At 40.4% G+C, this 17,784-nt stretch overlaps 2 protein-coding genes and 1 long non-coding RNA gene across 3 annotated transcripts; 2 read left to right on the forward strand and 1 right to left on the reverse strand.

Moving 5' to 3' along the window:
• Nucleotides 1–2,156: 2,156 nt before the first annotated feature.
• Nucleotides 2,157–3,497, reverse strand: LOC127127904 (uncharacterized). The gene is made up of 2 exons (XR_007805519.1): nt 2,628–3,497; nt 2,157–2,423 (listed from the first exon to the last, which is right to left on the reverse strand). It is a non-coding gene; the product is annotated as an uncharacterized LOC127127904 (long non-coding RNA).
• A 2,746-nt stretch (nt 3,498–6,243) lies between these two features.
• Nucleotides 6,244–7,365, forward strand: LOC127131412 (uncharacterized). The gene has a single exon (XM_051060337.1). It carries the CDS (start codon nt 6,244–6,246, stop codon nt 7,363–7,365), a length of 1,122 nt encoding a protein of 373 aa, XP_050916294.1.
• Nucleotides 7,366–12,653: 5,288 nt separating this feature from the next.
• LOC127131413 (uncharacterized) lies at nt 12,654–14,072 on the forward strand. The gene has a single exon (XM_051060338.1). It carries the CDS (start codon nt 12,654–12,656, stop codon nt 14,070–14,072), a length of 1,419 nt encoding a protein of 472 aa, XP_050916295.1.
• Nucleotides 14,073–17,784: the final 3,712 nt, after the last annotated feature.

The following is a 17,784-nucleotide window of genomic DNA, read 5'->3' on the forward strand; positions in this document are numbered from 1 at the left end:
TGCAATTTTGAATTCATGGAGATGTGTGTGGGTATTTGAGGAAGTGATTGCATATGGTTTATAACAGAGTCTTATTGGTTAGTAGTAGTTATTGACAGTATGCTTATCAGTTATCGTACTCCATAAGAGATTGAGGAATATTTAAGGATTTGTCCTACTAGTCTTGTGAGAGAGGAAACTTATAGCAAAGTTTAACAAGTTTGAGTCGTCATGACCAGAGTGGAATTCTTAGTCAGGTGATCTCAAGAGATCAGTTCAGTATCTTGTAAGTGTTAGTAACGTGTAAGTGGTTAGACATGTTGCTCATATGTATGACCTCAGAAGTAGACCTGCCATGGAAGTGGTACCGAATATACATAATGCTATTATACTATGTCGGTAGGATATGTAAGTTATTCTCCCAGGAGAGAGGATGGAAATAAGATATCCATAAGTGTAAGTGTGTAACTTGGATTGTATATTCGTAAGAACACGAGCTAAGGTTCCCATGAAATGAAGCAAGATGGTAGGAAGGAATAATTGTTGTCAGGTAATGTGATGTCGTCCCAAGATGTGTGAATGATTTGTGTGACTCTGTGAGTATTATGAAAGCTCAGAGTTACATCCTAGTTTGATTAAGGTTCCTTATATGTGTTGTAGTGTCAATGACTTGGAATTTCTCGTTGGTATTATTTATCTAGTTCGTTGTTGCATTTCTCCTTCTATGTGTCGGTAAGAAGGTCATTCTTCTTGAGAATGATTGGTAAGGTTTTGGGAGAAGGTGCTCAAAGGTAAGTAGGGATTTTCTATGAAGTCTTATAAGCTAGTCAAGGGTACCGATGAATTTCAGGTTTTCCATTATGTACAATTGTAAATTTCATAGTAAAGAATTTTGGATGGGAAATAATTGTGAAGTTTTGTGGAGGATCCGAGAGGTAACTACTTGTAGGAAAGAAAGTAAGACAATCTTGTGCCAAGTGTGTTATCTTACTGGAATGATATGAGAGAAGTGAAGCATCAGGTGTAGACGATTGTAGTATATGGTACCAGGTCAAGTGTGTCATACCCCAAAATTCGCCCTACCCTTCACGTAATCATATAGGTCACTAACCTAAACATTTGCATATCGTCTCCATACATTCATTTCATTTGAATAAGCATGGCTCGACACATGAAGACATGTGACTTGAATTCGTGGATTGGTGCCTGCATCTGGTGGATACTTTGGTTCATTCATAATTTGAGGAGGATTAGGCAATCAAACCCTAATCCTTTGGTGTATGCCATTGGTGAATAATTTCATTTGCTTGGTAAATTGCTTGGTTTTGAGGCATTTGATCAGAGCTGATCAGGCCTTGATCGTCAGGCAAAGTCAGGTATTTTGTCAGTCAGGTGGCCATATGGTTTTATATCTCATTTGATTCTTGATCCATGATCATTCTTGGTTAGCCATTTGGTTCCTGACTATATGTTTCTGGGTGCATTGATATATTCGTTCATTCATTTCACGCAACCATAATTTAATCTGATTTACAAGTTGTGTTAGTTGGATACGTCAGTTCATTGCATGTTATCATTACAATTAGCATTTTGTCATATTGCTTTTTTGAGTTGATTTTAGCTTCAACTTGATTTTTACTTACGATTAATCATTGAAGTTTAAATTGTGTTTTTGAGGTTGAGTTTGATTTGTGGAATTTTAATTTTGGAATCATTTCATTTTTTCAAACTAATTCTAGGAGTTGCATTGTCTAAGTTCAATTTGATTTTTGATGCAAAGTCGATTTTCGAATAGAATTGATCTTTGAGTTTCTAATTAATTTTAGAAGTCATTATATTTTTTGAGAATCAAGTTCGGTTTCGATTTATTGTTAGAATTTAATTCATTTTTTTATTTTTTTTATTTTTCATGATGGGCCATGGTTTTGTAAAATTGTAGGGCCCATTCACAATTTGTTAAGTCCAATATCCACAAACCAATATCCATTTAGCTTAACCCATGTCCATAACCCGTTTTCACATCCAATTTAATCCATATCCAATTTTGTTAAACCACTTAACTAATCCCAGTACATTTAAATTCATAACCCAAAAAACCCATATCCATTCTAATAACCAATTAACCAATACCCATTTAGGCCCATGTGTTTGATTCATTAGCCAAACAAAACAAAAAGAAATGGAAATGCAGGTGCAATAGGCAATGTAAAGGTTACAGTAAATCAAGAGCTACCAAAAACGACGCACACGCCAAAACTTAAACACAAACGGCGTCAAAGTGTCAAAACGCAATTACACCATAACAAACAAAACTAAGCTACAATAAAATTGCAAAAGCTGCAACAAGCGCAAAACCCAGCTCCAGCCAAAATGCAAAGGCAACACACGCATCAGCGGTAAACGACGAAAATCAAACCAAGATTTCCAAAACGCAGAAACAGCAGCTAGTTGCAAAATAAATCAAAATCAAAACGCAGTACAAGCCATCTCAAATGCGAGCCATACAAGTGAAGCGTAGTCAGATTAAAATGCAACTCATAGCATACATTAAAACGACAATGAGCTGCGAAAGCCGGAGCATAAACGAAAAGCAATCTGAAACGCAGCGAAAGCTATCAAAACGCAAACTTCAAAACTTTTATAAATACCTTGGTTAACGGTGAAGATGGCTGGCCAAGATTTTTCCGCAATTTCTTCTTCCACTCTCTTATACTTCCACCACCGATAACAACTGTAACAAACTTTTTCCTCCATAACCACAGCCACACCTCATTCGCCATCACATCCTTCATCACCCCCGCGATCCACTTCAACCTCACCTCTCCGCGTACAACCTTCAACGGAATTGCTTCATCAACACCATCTTCTTCTTCACGCAAACAACCTTCAACCTCACTTTTTCAATTGCCTATAACCACCACACAATGCATCCAATCACAACAATGATAACATGGAATCAAAGCTTACAACATAGAAGAAGGAGAAGGAGAGATTCGGGATAACTCGTATCAGAGTTCGCGTTCTTCGTCCTCTTCAACTCTACACGGTCGCCATCGCTGGTAGGAATTAGGAATTTCTAATTTATGCATTGTTAGTTCATCTGTTGTGATGTGAATCGCGGTCACTGTCTGTTTACGTTTTTCATTCGTCACTCGATTTTTCCGTCGAAGATCCGCATCGCGTTGGATTTTGATTTGGTTACGTCGAGCATTTTCTTTCGGTTTCGATTAGGAGAATAGAGAGGAGACAGAGTGATATGCGTCGTCGATTGGAACCGCCACCGCCGGTGGCAAAATCCGGCGCGGCTAGGTTCATCGCCGCATAACCTATTTTTCCCCCTCTTCTGGTGAGTGGCATAGCGTGCAGGTGAGGAAGGGGATGGAACCTCAGGTTACTTATTATTCTTTACCTTGGGCTTAAGTGAGCCTAAATGACATGCTGGTTATCATACTTCCTGGACCGTACCCCCTCCATTGGCCTTGCACACCCTGTTTGGGCATCAAGTGAGCCCAAATGATGATCTGGCTACTGCAAACCACTACCTTGGCCAGTACCCCCCCTGTTTGGGCTTAGGAATGGATTTTAGGCCCATGCTATTTTTTGAAGTCCACGTTACCTTGTTTTTTTGGTGTTTAGGTAGTTAGGATTAGTTTAATTAACTAGGATTAGTTTTGAATATAGTTTAGAATATTGTTTGATTTTAATGTAGATTTAATTTTAGAATTGGTTTTGGTTAAATTGTTTGTTAATTAGAATTTTAATGTTGCTAATTAGATTTGATTTTTGAATTTTAATTAGTTTATTTGTTAGAATATTAGATTGTTGGTTGATTTTAATATTTGTCTTGATTTTAGAATTTGTTTTGATAATGGTTTTAGTTTTATTTTGATATATTGGTTTAATTGTAGAATTCTTTTGATAATTGTTTAATTCTAGAATTTAATTTTTGATAATTGTTTACGTTAGAACTTTATTAGATCTAATATTGATATTAATTCTCTTATAACTTTTCTTTTGATTTAGATTAATCCTAACATTAACACCTAACTTCTAACTCCTTACAATTCCGCATCTAACTCTAACATTTTATTTTTGTCATTTACCTTATTTGATTTTATTTTTCTTTTTTTATCATATTGCATCATCATTCTTCTCATTCTAAAATGAATCTAAAAAATGGTTGAGACTTAAAAAAGACAATAACTCCTAAGCATGGAATGTAATGGACAATGGACTTAGGGACTTCTTATTATGACCCTTGCTAGAGACCTTGGATGATTATTTGACCCTTGCTAGAGACCTTGGATGATTATTTGACCCTAACATGGAAGGAGCATTCAAGAATCAAGAAGAAATTGTAATCTTTTATGTGCTTTCTAGTTTATGACACTATGCACACACAAGGCTTTCTCTTGGGCTACCTGACAATGAGACATTTTATTTCCTGCACTCCCTTGTACTTTACATGTACCCCCTCCCCATTTGAATGTACTTTTTTACTTGCTTTCCTTGCTCTTGTTATTGCTTGATAGCTACTCCTTAGGCATTAGGAACGCTCACTCTTTCGAAATTAATAAGAAAACCCTTGATCCAACGTCAAGTGGTCTTTTCTTAAAGCAAACTCAAAAACACAATAAAGACGATTAGGATTGTATGCCGCAAGCCTTAAGTGATAAAAAAAGGATGAGAATGGAGTTTTCCTACACTCGTTCTGAATGCTTCAAACACAAGACGTTTGACTTGGTAGTTTGAGGTACTCGCCTTTATCCATAGTCTTTAGTGCAATCCGAAATCAATAACACTTTCTCAAAACCTAAAAACAATTCAACTCATTCAAACCTTTTGTTTGAACCTTAGGGAGACACAATCGAAAACCCTTTTTCAAGGTAATAAAATCAACAAAACAAACAAACTTTTATACCCACGAACTAAGGGGCTCTGATTTCTCACTCCAACAAGTGAGCATACGTAGGCACAAGGACCCAATCCTTGGCGAGCACACTAATTTAAAATCTACCTCCACTCCGCAAACCTTTAGCAAGAAAACATTCGATAAACAACATTCATTCAAGCGCAAACATCCTAGATGGTTCCCATGGAGTACCATGGATGTGAGGGGTGCTAATACCTTCCCCTTGCATAATCGACTTCCGAACCTGTTCGTGGTTGTGATGATCATTCTTTGGGGTTTTATCGATATTTTCCCTTTCCTTTGGAATAAATAAAAACCGATGGTGACTCTGTATTATTTGCATAGCGACAACTGACGACTCTGCTGGGGACACATCCCTAAGCAAGTCAAGCCTAATTTAGGTTGCTTCCTCGTACGTGTGGATGATTATCCCTTTGATTGTTTGCCTTATTTATTGCCTTTTGCTTTAAATTCTATAATATCTATTATATGATTCCATGGTTCTTTGGTATTGATGGATGCTACCTTGATTGCAATTAGCCTTGTGGGAAAGACTTTATACCCGAGTCTAGAGTGTAAACTTGAGATAGGAAAGTTTGAGTAGTATGGGCCACCGAGAAGCTTTTCTCGTAAGGGTCGATACGAGAACCTCGCTTAGAGTAGATTCTTTTGGAGACGCTGACGGCCGTCAAGCTTTTGGCGTAAGCAATCAATGTCTTCATTAGGACCAATGACTCTAAGGACCTTTGTAGAACATTGAACCTTTAGCCTATTAAGATTGATGGTCATGTAGTACGGTTCCCCGAGAAGCTTTTCTCGCAAGGGTCGGTACGAAGATCTCACTCAAAGTAGATTTTCTTGATGGAGTTGTCGACTGACAAGCTTTTTCTGTAAGCGGCAAATAGTCAAGGAGGTCCGTGACTTTGAGACCCTTGTCTAGAACCCAATGTCGATGGTCGCGTAGTGCGGGTCCCCGAGAAGCTTTTATCGTGTGGGTCGGCACGAAGATCTCACCCAGAAGAGGCTCATTTGAGGGAGTTGACGACCGGCAAGCTTTTGTCGTAAGCGCCAAACAGCCAAATGAATCGATGACTCTAGGGTCCCTATTTATAACCCTAGACTACGACCAGTGAGATCCCTATTATGGAAAGTAATCAGTGTTATCCTCCATCTGTATCTTGAGCTTGTGATACTACGCCTGCTTGCATGTTTCGACTTGTGAAAGTCGTGCTTATGAACCAAATCACTCATGCATTCATACATTCATGCATCATGCGCATAAACAATAAGAACAAAGCTATTAGTATCTGGTGTTTATTGCAGAAAACTACGAAGACTTTTGCAAAGAAATCATGAATCCTCTTCTTAGGAAAAGCACATTCTCCTTCGGGTACAAGGAACCCCGTTTGGATAGCTTGAAAGCCCTTAGTTCCAAGATAGCCCTTGTCAAATACAAATGTTATGCAGCCTATGGAAACATTCTGGACCTGGAAAATGAGAATGTGGGCTACATGGTCCTCACTACCTTGGCTCAGTACTATGACATTCCAATGCGCTGCTTCACCTTCCCGGACTTCCAGATGGCTCCCACTTTGGAAGAGTTTGAAAGGATTCTGAATCGCTCCATCAAGGATCATAATCCGTTTCCCAAGATTGAAGAAGACTTTGTCATGCCTAAGCTAGCATCCGTGTTGAGGATTGACGTAGGTGAGCTGGCAGCCAGTTGGGCTCCAAAAGGGGATGACAAGGGATTCACCCGAAAGTTCTTGGAAGGTCATGCATGGAAATTAGCTAAGGAGAAGAAGTGGGAATCTTGCATAGCAGTCTTGGCATTGTTGATCTATGGGATCATCCTATTCCCAAACATCGACAACTTCATAGATCGTGTTGTTGTGGAAATTTTGTTATCCTGCAACCCAGTGCCATTCCTCTTGGTCGACTTCTATCATACTTTCCACACTCGCCATAAGAAGAAAGGTGGACCTTTCTTGTGCTATGCTTCACTGTTGCACATAGGAATGAAGACTCATATGTCGCTAGTCGGTCCTTTTGTATCTAAAGATCTCCCTTGGTGCCAGAAGTTTGCGTCACTCTCTTCCGGTACTGTCCAGTGGTACAAGAGGGAAAGGGAAACCCAAAACATCATTCTCAGATGTGGAGGATTTCCGAATGTACCCTTGGTAGGCACACATGGGTGTATCAACTACAATCATGTGTTGTGCATGAGGCAGTTTGGACATGCAATGAATGGGCCTCCTAGAGATGAAGACTTGGTCCCTTTTATCATCAACAACGTTGATCCACTTAACCCTGCTGTGAGGAAAGTAAGGCAAGCCTGGACCAAGATTGTCAGAAGTGGTCTTGAACTTGGCAAGAAGAATGTCATCACTAGAGAGTTGTATGTACAATGGGAAAGGGAAAGAGCCCGGGTAGTCAAGATGCCTTTCTACTTCGAGTCCTCGACTCTCCCTTAAGCACCTGAACCCGAGCCAATCTTACAAGAGGATGTTAACGAACTCACTAGTAAGATAAACGAACTTGAACTAGAAAACACCTGCTTGCGACTCCAACTTATCAAGGAGAAGCAAAGGGGTGATAATCAAGAAGACGAAGGCAAGGAGGTAAAAATATTGTAGGAAACCAGCAAGAAGAGGGCGAGGGAAGAAAAAGGTAAGAAAGAGTGGGCCAGCGGTGCTCTCCTGGGAGAAAATTCAGAACTTGATGGACGAAACAACGAACTGGACCGAGCTTGGCATGTTGTTCGAGACTTGGAAAGAACTCTGGAGCTTACAAACATGGATAAGAAGAGTGCCAAGGAAGACTATGAATCTCAGATCAGCAAACTAAGAAAGACCATCAAAGAATACCAAGATCACGCTTCCCGCGAGAAGCTGGAAAAAGAAAAGATACATCGAGCCTACCTTCACGAAAAGTTCCAGTTGGAAAGGGCTCATGAGAAGATCCGAAGCATGAAAGCCGGAATCATTGATGAGGAGTATCAAGAGATGAGAAACAATTTCCTGTACTGGGAGGATGCTTACCAAAGAACCGAAGTGTAACACCCCTTTTTCTACCCCAAATTATTTAGCATATAATCAGAGTAAATAAGCACGCATATAAAGAAAAGGGCGTCACATCGACGTTTTCGAAACTTAAAACTTTCGAAACCAACAATACACCTGGCCATTTGAAGTAACACATTTCACTCATTCATGAATATTCAAGCAATATGCGTTCGCAGCGGAAAATAAAGAATACTCATGTATTTCATAAGATGATCCATGTCCCATAACATGATCAAATAAAATAAAACAATTAATTACATAAAGCATATCAAAATAAGATACGAGTTCAATACCACCAATCTACCCAGTGTTACATGACCAGAGCATTGACTCATTACCTAATTTCAAACTAAAACGGAAACTCTCCAGCTAATCTTGAGCGAGCTACCGTCCACCTACTCCAGCAATACTACTTTGTAGTATCTGCACGATACCCATGTAAAGGTAACATTCAAACAGAAATGGTGAGAATTCCAAATCATTATGAAATAGCATAATAAGGCACAATGAATTAAAACACAATTTAAGAATTCATCACACTTGGTATAATTATATCAATGATATTAACAGACAATCATTCCACATAATTCAAATGTACATCACACTCACATCAATACACACATTCAATGATCACATAACTATAGACGACTCAATGCAAGACAATGTGACTCTATGCATGTGGTACCGCAATGTGAACTCAAAGTTTCACCGCTTTCCGATTCAATATCTAGAATCCAAGCCACGCTTCAGATCCGGACAAGACCAAAGCCTACGTCTGTTTCCAATGAAGGATCACCGCTTAATACCACGCCTGATTCCAATCAAGAATCAACGTCTGCTACGTCTGTTTCCAATAAAGGATCACCGCTTGACCATGCTATGAATGAATGCACACATACCAACACATATGCAATTAAGACCTTCTATACCGTCTTAACATCCCACATATCACCATAACTCATAATTGGTACATATACACATTCATCATCATAAACCTTTCACAATTCAATAATGGCATACATACACATTCATACAATATTTTATTCTCATCATGATGAAATTCATGGCATTTATAAATCACATAATATTTTATAACATGGAACAATAATAATAATCCTTCACGTTATCTTTGTCATGTTATTTCACAATCAAACATATCAACCATGTTTAACACCCATCAAAATAAAATTCATAGAATTTGTAAAACGCATAATATACTATAATATGATATCATATTAATAGCCTTTTTCATTATCTTACCAATGCATCCGTCCGCATTCAAAACGGAGCTATAATGCTCAATTAATTCATTAATCTATCTTAATCGAGATTTAGATTAATATTTATTCATTGCATAAGTATTCAACAACAACCTCTCTAGCCTAGTGGTAAGGCATGTACAGATTCAGGGAGGTCCTGGTTCAAACCCCACTGATGACAAATTCTGTACAGACAGAAAATTAAATTCTGTTTCATAACAGTGTTAACCGGTTAACGCAAGACATAACGCAATTTTTCATAAATCGTAACATTTTTCATCGTTGGAGGACTTCCGGACCTCCGATTTTGATTCCGTAAAAAGCTACACGTTCAGAAAATTATGACTCATACAAATATATATTCATTCATAGTTTTAGCATAATTTAATCATCACAATTCAAGAGTATTTATCAAGACCTAATAATTCCAAACCATGCCAATTAAGGATTTCAACCTAAAACATGTTCCTACCCATTGACCAATCATACTAACCCATAATAATAAGGATTTCCCCCCTTACCTTGTAAATCTGATGAAAACCCTGACTCCTCGTTACTTTTCCTCTCCTCTTTCTCTATTGCCTTCGGTGCTCAAGTGAATTATGATTCTCACTTCCTTACCTCTTACTATTTATAATGGTATTCTAGTTGGGCTTAAATCATCTAATTTAATCACTAGGTCCAATAATACCTAATATTTAAATACCTATATTTAAATTTAAATAATTAACCACTCACTATGCACACTAGGTTAATTAATAATTATTTAATTATATCTCATATCACTAAATAATTAATTCCCACACTAATTAAGTTAATTAATCCATTATTATACTACCTCACAACCGCTTAATTACTTAACACTCCAAATAATTAAATATAATATAATAAAATAATATAATAATTAATTCCTAAAATTGGGCTGTTACACGAAGGAGCTATAGCCGAAAGGGATGCCATCATCGGAAACCTGTAAGGGTTATACATCGAATGGAGAGACAAGTATGCTAACATGGAAACTCTGACAAACTACGCCCTCCAAGACTTCCCTGATAGGATGAAGGAGGCCGACCAGATCATGTGTACTGATAACACTCCTCACCAAGTCTACAACTTTGCGAAATTCTGCAAGAAGACCATGGCCGAGCTGATCACAGATGTCGAGGCTCTCCGTAATGCTCAAGGGGTTACCTTTCAAGTCAACTTGTAGTTCGTTTCTAATTCATTACAAAGAGGGTTGTATCTTTGATTTTCTTGTACCTGCTATGAAAAAAAAGTATATGAATGAATGAGGTTTTGTGATTCCACCTTGTGTGTGTCATTATTTTTGATTGCAATGCCAATTGTATGAATTGTTTCTCGCAATAAATAACACGACAACTAAGAGCTTTTCCAAAAGATAAAAATAATAATAAAATTAAAGCATGCATCATTCTGCATGACACAAAAGCAAAACAAGGAACTTACCACTTGACCTTTTTCTCATCCAGAAGCAGCAAGCTGACTTCTCAACACCGGTACAACACCTGAAGCAAGCAGAAATCACTCATGGACCAGCTCGAACAAAACCAGAGTGTTCTGAGGGAAGAGATGTTTGGTATGCATGCCCAGATGGGGCAACTAATGGAGACCCTTCAGGCTGTGGCCAGGGGCCAAGAAGTTATTGCTAGGAGTCATGAGGAACTCCTCCTAGCCAATCAGAAGGCTACTGCTACTACCAATCATGTGCCGCCACTTGGAAACCCCCCTGTCCAGATCCTTGTGGGTCCGCTAGGAGGTGCACCTCCACTTGGAGGAGAAGGTTTGGCCAATCAGAACCCCGTCGTTCCTCCCAGCTTTATAGTGGACAATCAGAATGATGCCTTCTACAATCCCAAGGAGGAATCGGTCTATGATGCTTTCGGGCCAGCCAATACTGAGATTGATAGGAAGTTCCGTGCCCAAGAGGAGAAAATGAAAGCTATGGAGGGGCCCTATACTTTTGGATTTGATGCTACTGAGATGTGCTTGGTGCCAGGCGCTCAAATACCCGCCAAGTTCAAAGTGCCTAGCTTTGAAAAATACAAGGGGGCCAGCTGTCCCAGAACGCACATCCGAGCATACTTCAAGAAGATGGATGCGTACTCTAGTGATGAGAAACTACTCATGCACTTCTTTCAAGATAGCCTAAGTGGGGCTTCTTTGGAGTGGTACATACAGATGGAGAGCGTGACCATCCGGAGGAAAGGCCTAGTCGAGGCGTTCCTGAAACATTACCAGTACAATACGGATATGGCTCCGAATCGGACCCAGCTCCAGAGTTTAACATAAAAGTCAAATGAATCTTTCGAGGAATATGCCCATCGTTGGAGAGAGCTGGCAGCTAGAGTTCAACCCCCACTCTTGGAGAAGGAATTGATTGATATGTTCATGGGAACACTCCAAGGTCTCTATTATGATAAGCTGGTAGGGAGTATGTCCATCAGATTCTATGATTTGGTAATCACTGGTGAAAGAATCGAGAGTGGTCTAAAGAGTGGGAAGATTCCAAGTGTTGTTGGCCCATCTAGTGGAGCAAAGAAACCTTATGTCGGTTTCACAAAGAAGAAAGAGGGAGAAACCAATAACACATTAGTGGCTAGGGGAAGAGGTAGAACATATCGACCGCCTTATCAGCAAGTGGTTGTTGTGGCATCTGGTCCTTATCAACAATAACCCTTTGCAATACCCACCGGTCAGAATGTGGGTCAGCAACCAAATCAGTACCAACAAAAGTATGCTCCTCCACAACAACAATACTACCAACCAGGACAACAGAGGCTAAGGAAACCAGAAAGAAAGTTTGATCCTCTCCCAACCACTTACACTTGTATGCTGCCATACTTGCTCAAAGGGTCGCTGGTACAATTGAGGGAATTAAAGCCTCCAACTGTACTACCACCTAGGTATGATGCCAATGCTTACTGTGAATTCCATATGGGGGCACCCAGCCACACGATTGAACAATGTAGAGCTTTCAAGCATAAAGTGCAAGATTTAATTGATGCCAAAGTCATTACATCCGCGCCAAATGGACCTAACACCAATAACAATCCTATGCCGCCACATGCTGGTCCTTCTGTGAGCATGATTAAGGAAGAAAAGAAGGTGAAACACTGTGTAGAGGAGATAAAAACTCCATTGGCTGTTGTCAAGGAGAAATTATTGATGAATGAAGTACACTCTGGGTGTGATGAAGAATGCGAAGACTGTTTGATGAATCCCCAAGATTGTGAAAAGTTGAAAGTCGGTGTTCAAAACTTGATCGATCAGGGAGTAATGATAGTAGAACAGATTTATGCTACTAATGAGGTAGCCACACTATAAATTCTGTATGATCCCATACGAGTACCTATCGAGATCCCTTGTGATTTGATCCCAGTGCCTGCTAAAGCATACCCGATCACACCACTTCTGATTATGGTCTCTGCACCGTTTGCTCTTGATGACACAAAGGTAGTGCCATGTAACTATGACTCGAAGGTATATTTGTATGGGCAAGAGGTGAAAGAAGAGCCTATCAAGCCTGAAGAAGCTAGTGGGAATATTACTGGAGCCGGGGGCATAACCCGCAGTGGTAGAGTATTCACACCAGTACCTCCCGCATACAATGGTAATCAAGGAGCTTCAAACAGAAACCCGGGTAAACAAGTGGTGAATGATGATGGCCGAGGGCAGAATACGACTCAAAAAGCAAATTCTACTGATGAAGTGGAAGAATTTCTCCACCTTATCAAGAAAAGTGACTACAAAGTGGTCGATCAGCTCAATCAGACACCATCAAATATATATATGCTTTCACTTTTGATGAGTTCAAAAGCGCACCGAGAAGCCCTGATAAAGTTCTTACGGGCCGCACATGTCCCTCAAGAAATATTAGTGAATCAGTTTAAAGCTGTGGTGGCCAATATATCTGCGAGCAGTTACCTGGGTTTCAACGATGATGAATTTTCGCCTAAAGGTAGAAACCATAACAAAGTGCTCCATATCTCAATTGAATGTGTGGACACAGTCCTATCTAGAGTATTGGTGGATACCGAGTCTTCATTAAATGTTCTACCTAAGAACTCGCTTTCCAAGATGACCATTGAAGGATTGGTGATGAAACCCAACTCGCTCATCGTGAGAGCATTTGATGGATCAAGGCAAACCGTGATAGGAGAGGTTGATCTCCCCATGAAGATAGGGCCTCACATCTTCTTCATCATATTCTACATGATGGACATTTACCCCACTTACAGCTGTCTCAAGGGACGCCCATGGATACATTCGGCTAGCGCCGTGACTTCAACCCTCCACCAGAGACTAAAGTTCATGATTGATAGTAAACTGGTAGTGGTAGAAGGAGAAAAAGATATAGTGGTGAGCCATTTGGTGTCGTTCAGGTATGTCGAGGTTGGAGGAGAGACTCATGAGACTCCTTTCCAAGCCTTCAATGTAGTGAACGTGGAAATGACACCAACAGTGAAAGCTGCTCCAGGCACAAAACTCTCTATGGCTTCATGGAAAGATGCAAGGACCAGAATTCAGGCTCGCCACCCTACAGGCTGGGGCAGAGTTCTTGATTTTCCAGTGAACAAAGATAGATCTTGGTTGGGATTCCACTCTCTCCAGACGACTCAAAAGCCGAGTGCTGCTAGTACGAAGAAAGGGCTGATTCCTGCGATACCTGATACTTTCACAAGTGCAGGTCATCTCGGAGACAACTCAATATGTATGATGGAGGAAGAAAGCGGTTTGCCAGAGGAAGCATACCTTGTGTACCAGAAGGCCAAAGGACAAACACTCAACAACTGGATTGTCGTGGATATACCGGAAGTCACCTTCATTGAAGAGTAATTTTCCTTGTTTTGCTTTGAAAGCTCTACGCCCTGCCCAAGGCGTAGAGTAAACTTGTAGGCCCCCCATACTTTCAAACAAAGTTTATCAATGAATAAAATAAACATCTTTGCATTCAATTTGTGCTCCCTGTCGTTCATTTATTTTATTTGTCCAAAAAATATATGGTAATGTTTTTCATTTATCATCTTTTCCATCCCACCGTCCTAAAATAAAGCATGAATCATGCAGATTCGCGTCGAGTTCCATTGATAATCAAACTGCTATAGCCCAATATGAATTTGATAATCCAATTTACCAAGATGATGAAGATGGCGAGGAAGATTGTGAACTCCCTGAAGAGCTGTCCAGGCTCTTACAGCAGGAATCGAGAGTCATCCAACCGCACCAAGAGGCAGTGGAGATTGTGAACCTCGGGTTAGAGGAGGAAAAGAAAGAAGTCAAGATAGGCGCATCACTGAATGACGAGGTGAAAAGAAAGTTGATCGAACTCTTGTGAGAGTATATGGATGTATTCACCTGGTCGTATCAATATATGCCAGGACTAGATACAGATATCGTGGTACACCGATTACCTCTCAAAGAAGAATGCTCTCCGGTGAAGCAGAAATTAAGAAGGACTCGTCCCGACATGGCCATCAAGATTAAAGAAGAAGTCCAAAAGTAATTGGATGTAGGTTTTCTTGCAGTGGAAAATTATCCTCAGTAGATAGCAAACATCGTACCTGTGCCAAAGAAAGATGGTAAAGTACGTATGTGTGTTGATTATCGGGACTTGAATAGGGCAAACCCTAAAGATGATTTCCCTCTACCTCACATTGATGTGTTGGTGGACAATACGGCCCAATTCTCGGTATTTTCCTTCATGGATGGGTTCTTCGGGTACAATCAAATAAAAATGGCGCCCAAAGACATGGAGAAAACCATGTTCATCACCCCTTGGGGAACTTTCTGCTACAAGGTGATTTCGTTTGGATTAAAGAACGCTGGTGCGATATATCAAAGTGTGATGGTCACTCTCTTTCATGATATGATTCATAAAGAGATTGAAGTATATGTTGACGATATGGTCGCGAAATCCCAAACTGAGGAAGAGCATCTGGTTCATCTCGAGAAATTGTTTGCATGGTTAAGGAAGTTCAGGCTGAGGCTAAATCCCAATAAGTGCACATTTGGGGTAAGATCTGGCAAGTTGCTAGGTTTTATCGTGAGCCAACGAGGCATTGAAGTTGATCCCAACAAAGTCAAAGCAATACAGAATATGCCGGCACCGAGAAATGATAAAGAGGTTCACGGATTCCTGGGGCGATTGAACTACATAGCTAGATTCATATCTCACCTCACGGCCACATGTGATTTGATATTCAAATTACTCCGCAAAGATCAAGAAATCGAGTGGAATGATAAATGCCAGAAATCATTTGAAAAGATAAAAGAATACTTGCAAGAGCCACCGATCTTGATGCCACCTGTGTCAGGAAGACCTCTTATCATATACCTCATAGTTCTTGAGGAATCTATGGGGTGTGTTCTCAGACAACACGATGAAACAAGTAGAAAAGAGCACGCGATCTACTACCTGAGTAAAAAGTTCACAGACTGCGAAAGCAGGTACTCACTACTCGAGAAAACATATTATTCATTGGTATGGGCTGCCAAATGCTTGAGACAATATATGATGACGCATGCGACTCTCTTAATTTCCAAAGTGGACCCTATCAAGTACATATTCGATAAGCCTGCTCTCACTAGAAGAATTGCTTGGTGGCAGATGGAATTAACAGAGTATGACATCCAATACGTCACACAAAAAGCCATCAAAGGTAGTGTGTTGTATGACTACCTGGCCCATCAACCCGTGGAAGACTATCAGCCCATGCGCTTTGACTTTCTGGACAAAGACATCATGTTTGTTAGAGATTGGGGTGTTATAGAACCAAAGAGGGGACCCGAACCAGGATCGCGATGGACGGTCGTGTTCGATGGTGCCTCTAATGCTCAAGGAAACAGGATAGGGGAAATCATCACATCCCCAACTAGATTTCATCTCCCTTTCACTGCAAGGTTATGTTTCGATTGTACCAATAATATGGCAGAGTACGAAGCATGCATCTTTGGTTTAGAAGCGACTATTGACTTAAAGATCACGATCTTGGAAGTCTACGGGATTCTGCGTTGGTAATCAGCCAAACTAGAGGAGATTGGGAAGTTCACGATCCCAAGTTGATACCCTACAAAGAACATGTCTAGAAGTTAATCCCGTATTTTGATGAAGTTACATTCCATCATATTCCCCGAGCGTAAAATAAATTGGCAGTCGCTCTGGCTACCTTGGCGTCAATGTTTAAGGTCAAATGGAAGAATGAAGCACTTTCTTTCCACATTGACTACTTGGATGAACCAGCGTACTGTTTGGCGACTGAAGAAGAATCAGATGGTCACCCCTAGTTCCATGATATCAAAAAGTATCTGGAAAAAAAGAGAGTATCCAGAGGATGCATCCATTACGGATAAGAAATACCTTTAAAAACTCTTAGCTAAGTTCTTCTTAAGCGGAGATGTGTTATACAAGAGAAATTACGACTCGGTCCTGCTCAGATGCATGGATAGACACGAAGCAGACTGTATCATAATGGAAATACACGAAGGGTCCTTCGGGACACACGCCGGTGGGCACACCATGGTTTAAAAGATCTTGAGGGCAGGTTATTATTGGATGACTATGGAGATTGACTGCCATCGTCACGTCCAGACATGCCACAAATGCCAAATTTATGCAGACAAGATCCACGTGCCACCGGTTCCGCTCAATGTCTTGACACCGCCATGGTCATTCGCCATGTGGGGCATCGACGTAATCAGGTGCATTGAGCCAATTGCCTCAAATGGGCATCGCTTCATCCTTGTGGCCATCGACTACTTCACTAAATGGGTGGAGGTGGTCTCGTATGCAAATGTCACAAAGCAAGTGGTGGCTCGCTTCTTGAAGAATGAAATCATATGTCGGTATGGAATCCCAAACAAGATCATCACAGACAACGGGTCTAACCTCAACAACAAGATGATGAAAGAATTGTGTAAAGATTTCAAGATCGAGCATCACAATTCGTCGTTGTATTTCCCGAAGATGAATGTGGTAGTTGAGGCAGCCAATAAGAACATCAAAAAGATCGTTCAGAAAATGGTGCAAACGTACAAGGACTGACATGAAATGCTTCCATTCGCTTTACATGGATACCCTACATCAGTACATACTTCCACTAGGGCAACACCGTTCTCTCTAGTGTATGGAATGGATGCAGTGTTGCCTATCGAAGTAGAGATTCCTTCTTTGAGGATATTAACGGATGTCAAGTTGGACGAAGCCGAATGGGTACAAGCAAGATTGGATCAACTTAACTCATCGATGAGAAACGTCTGGTGTCCATATGCCATGTCCAGCTATATCAGAGGCTATTGAAGAGAGCTTTTGACAGAAAAGTTCTCCCTCAAAATTTTGAGGTTGGAGACTTGGTGATAACAAAGATTCTGCCAATTCATCTAGATCCGCGTGGAAAGTGGACACCTAACTACGAAGGTCCATATGTGGTGAGAAAGGTCTTCTCCGGAGGAGCCTTAATCTTATCAACTATGGATGGTAACGATCTCCCATTCCCCGTAAATGCAGACACAATAAAAAAGTACTTCGCCTAATAAACCCGCTAGGTTGACC

The sequence above is a fragment of the Lathyrus oleraceus genome, chromosome 3 (genome assembly GCF_024323335.1).
Source record: "Lathyrus oleraceus cultivar Zhongwan6 chromosome 3, CAAS_Psat_ZW6_1.0, whole genome shotgun sequence".
Taxonomy (NCBI): Eukaryota; Viridiplantae; Streptophyta; class Magnoliopsida; order Fabales; family Fabaceae; genus Lathyrus; species Lathyrus oleraceus.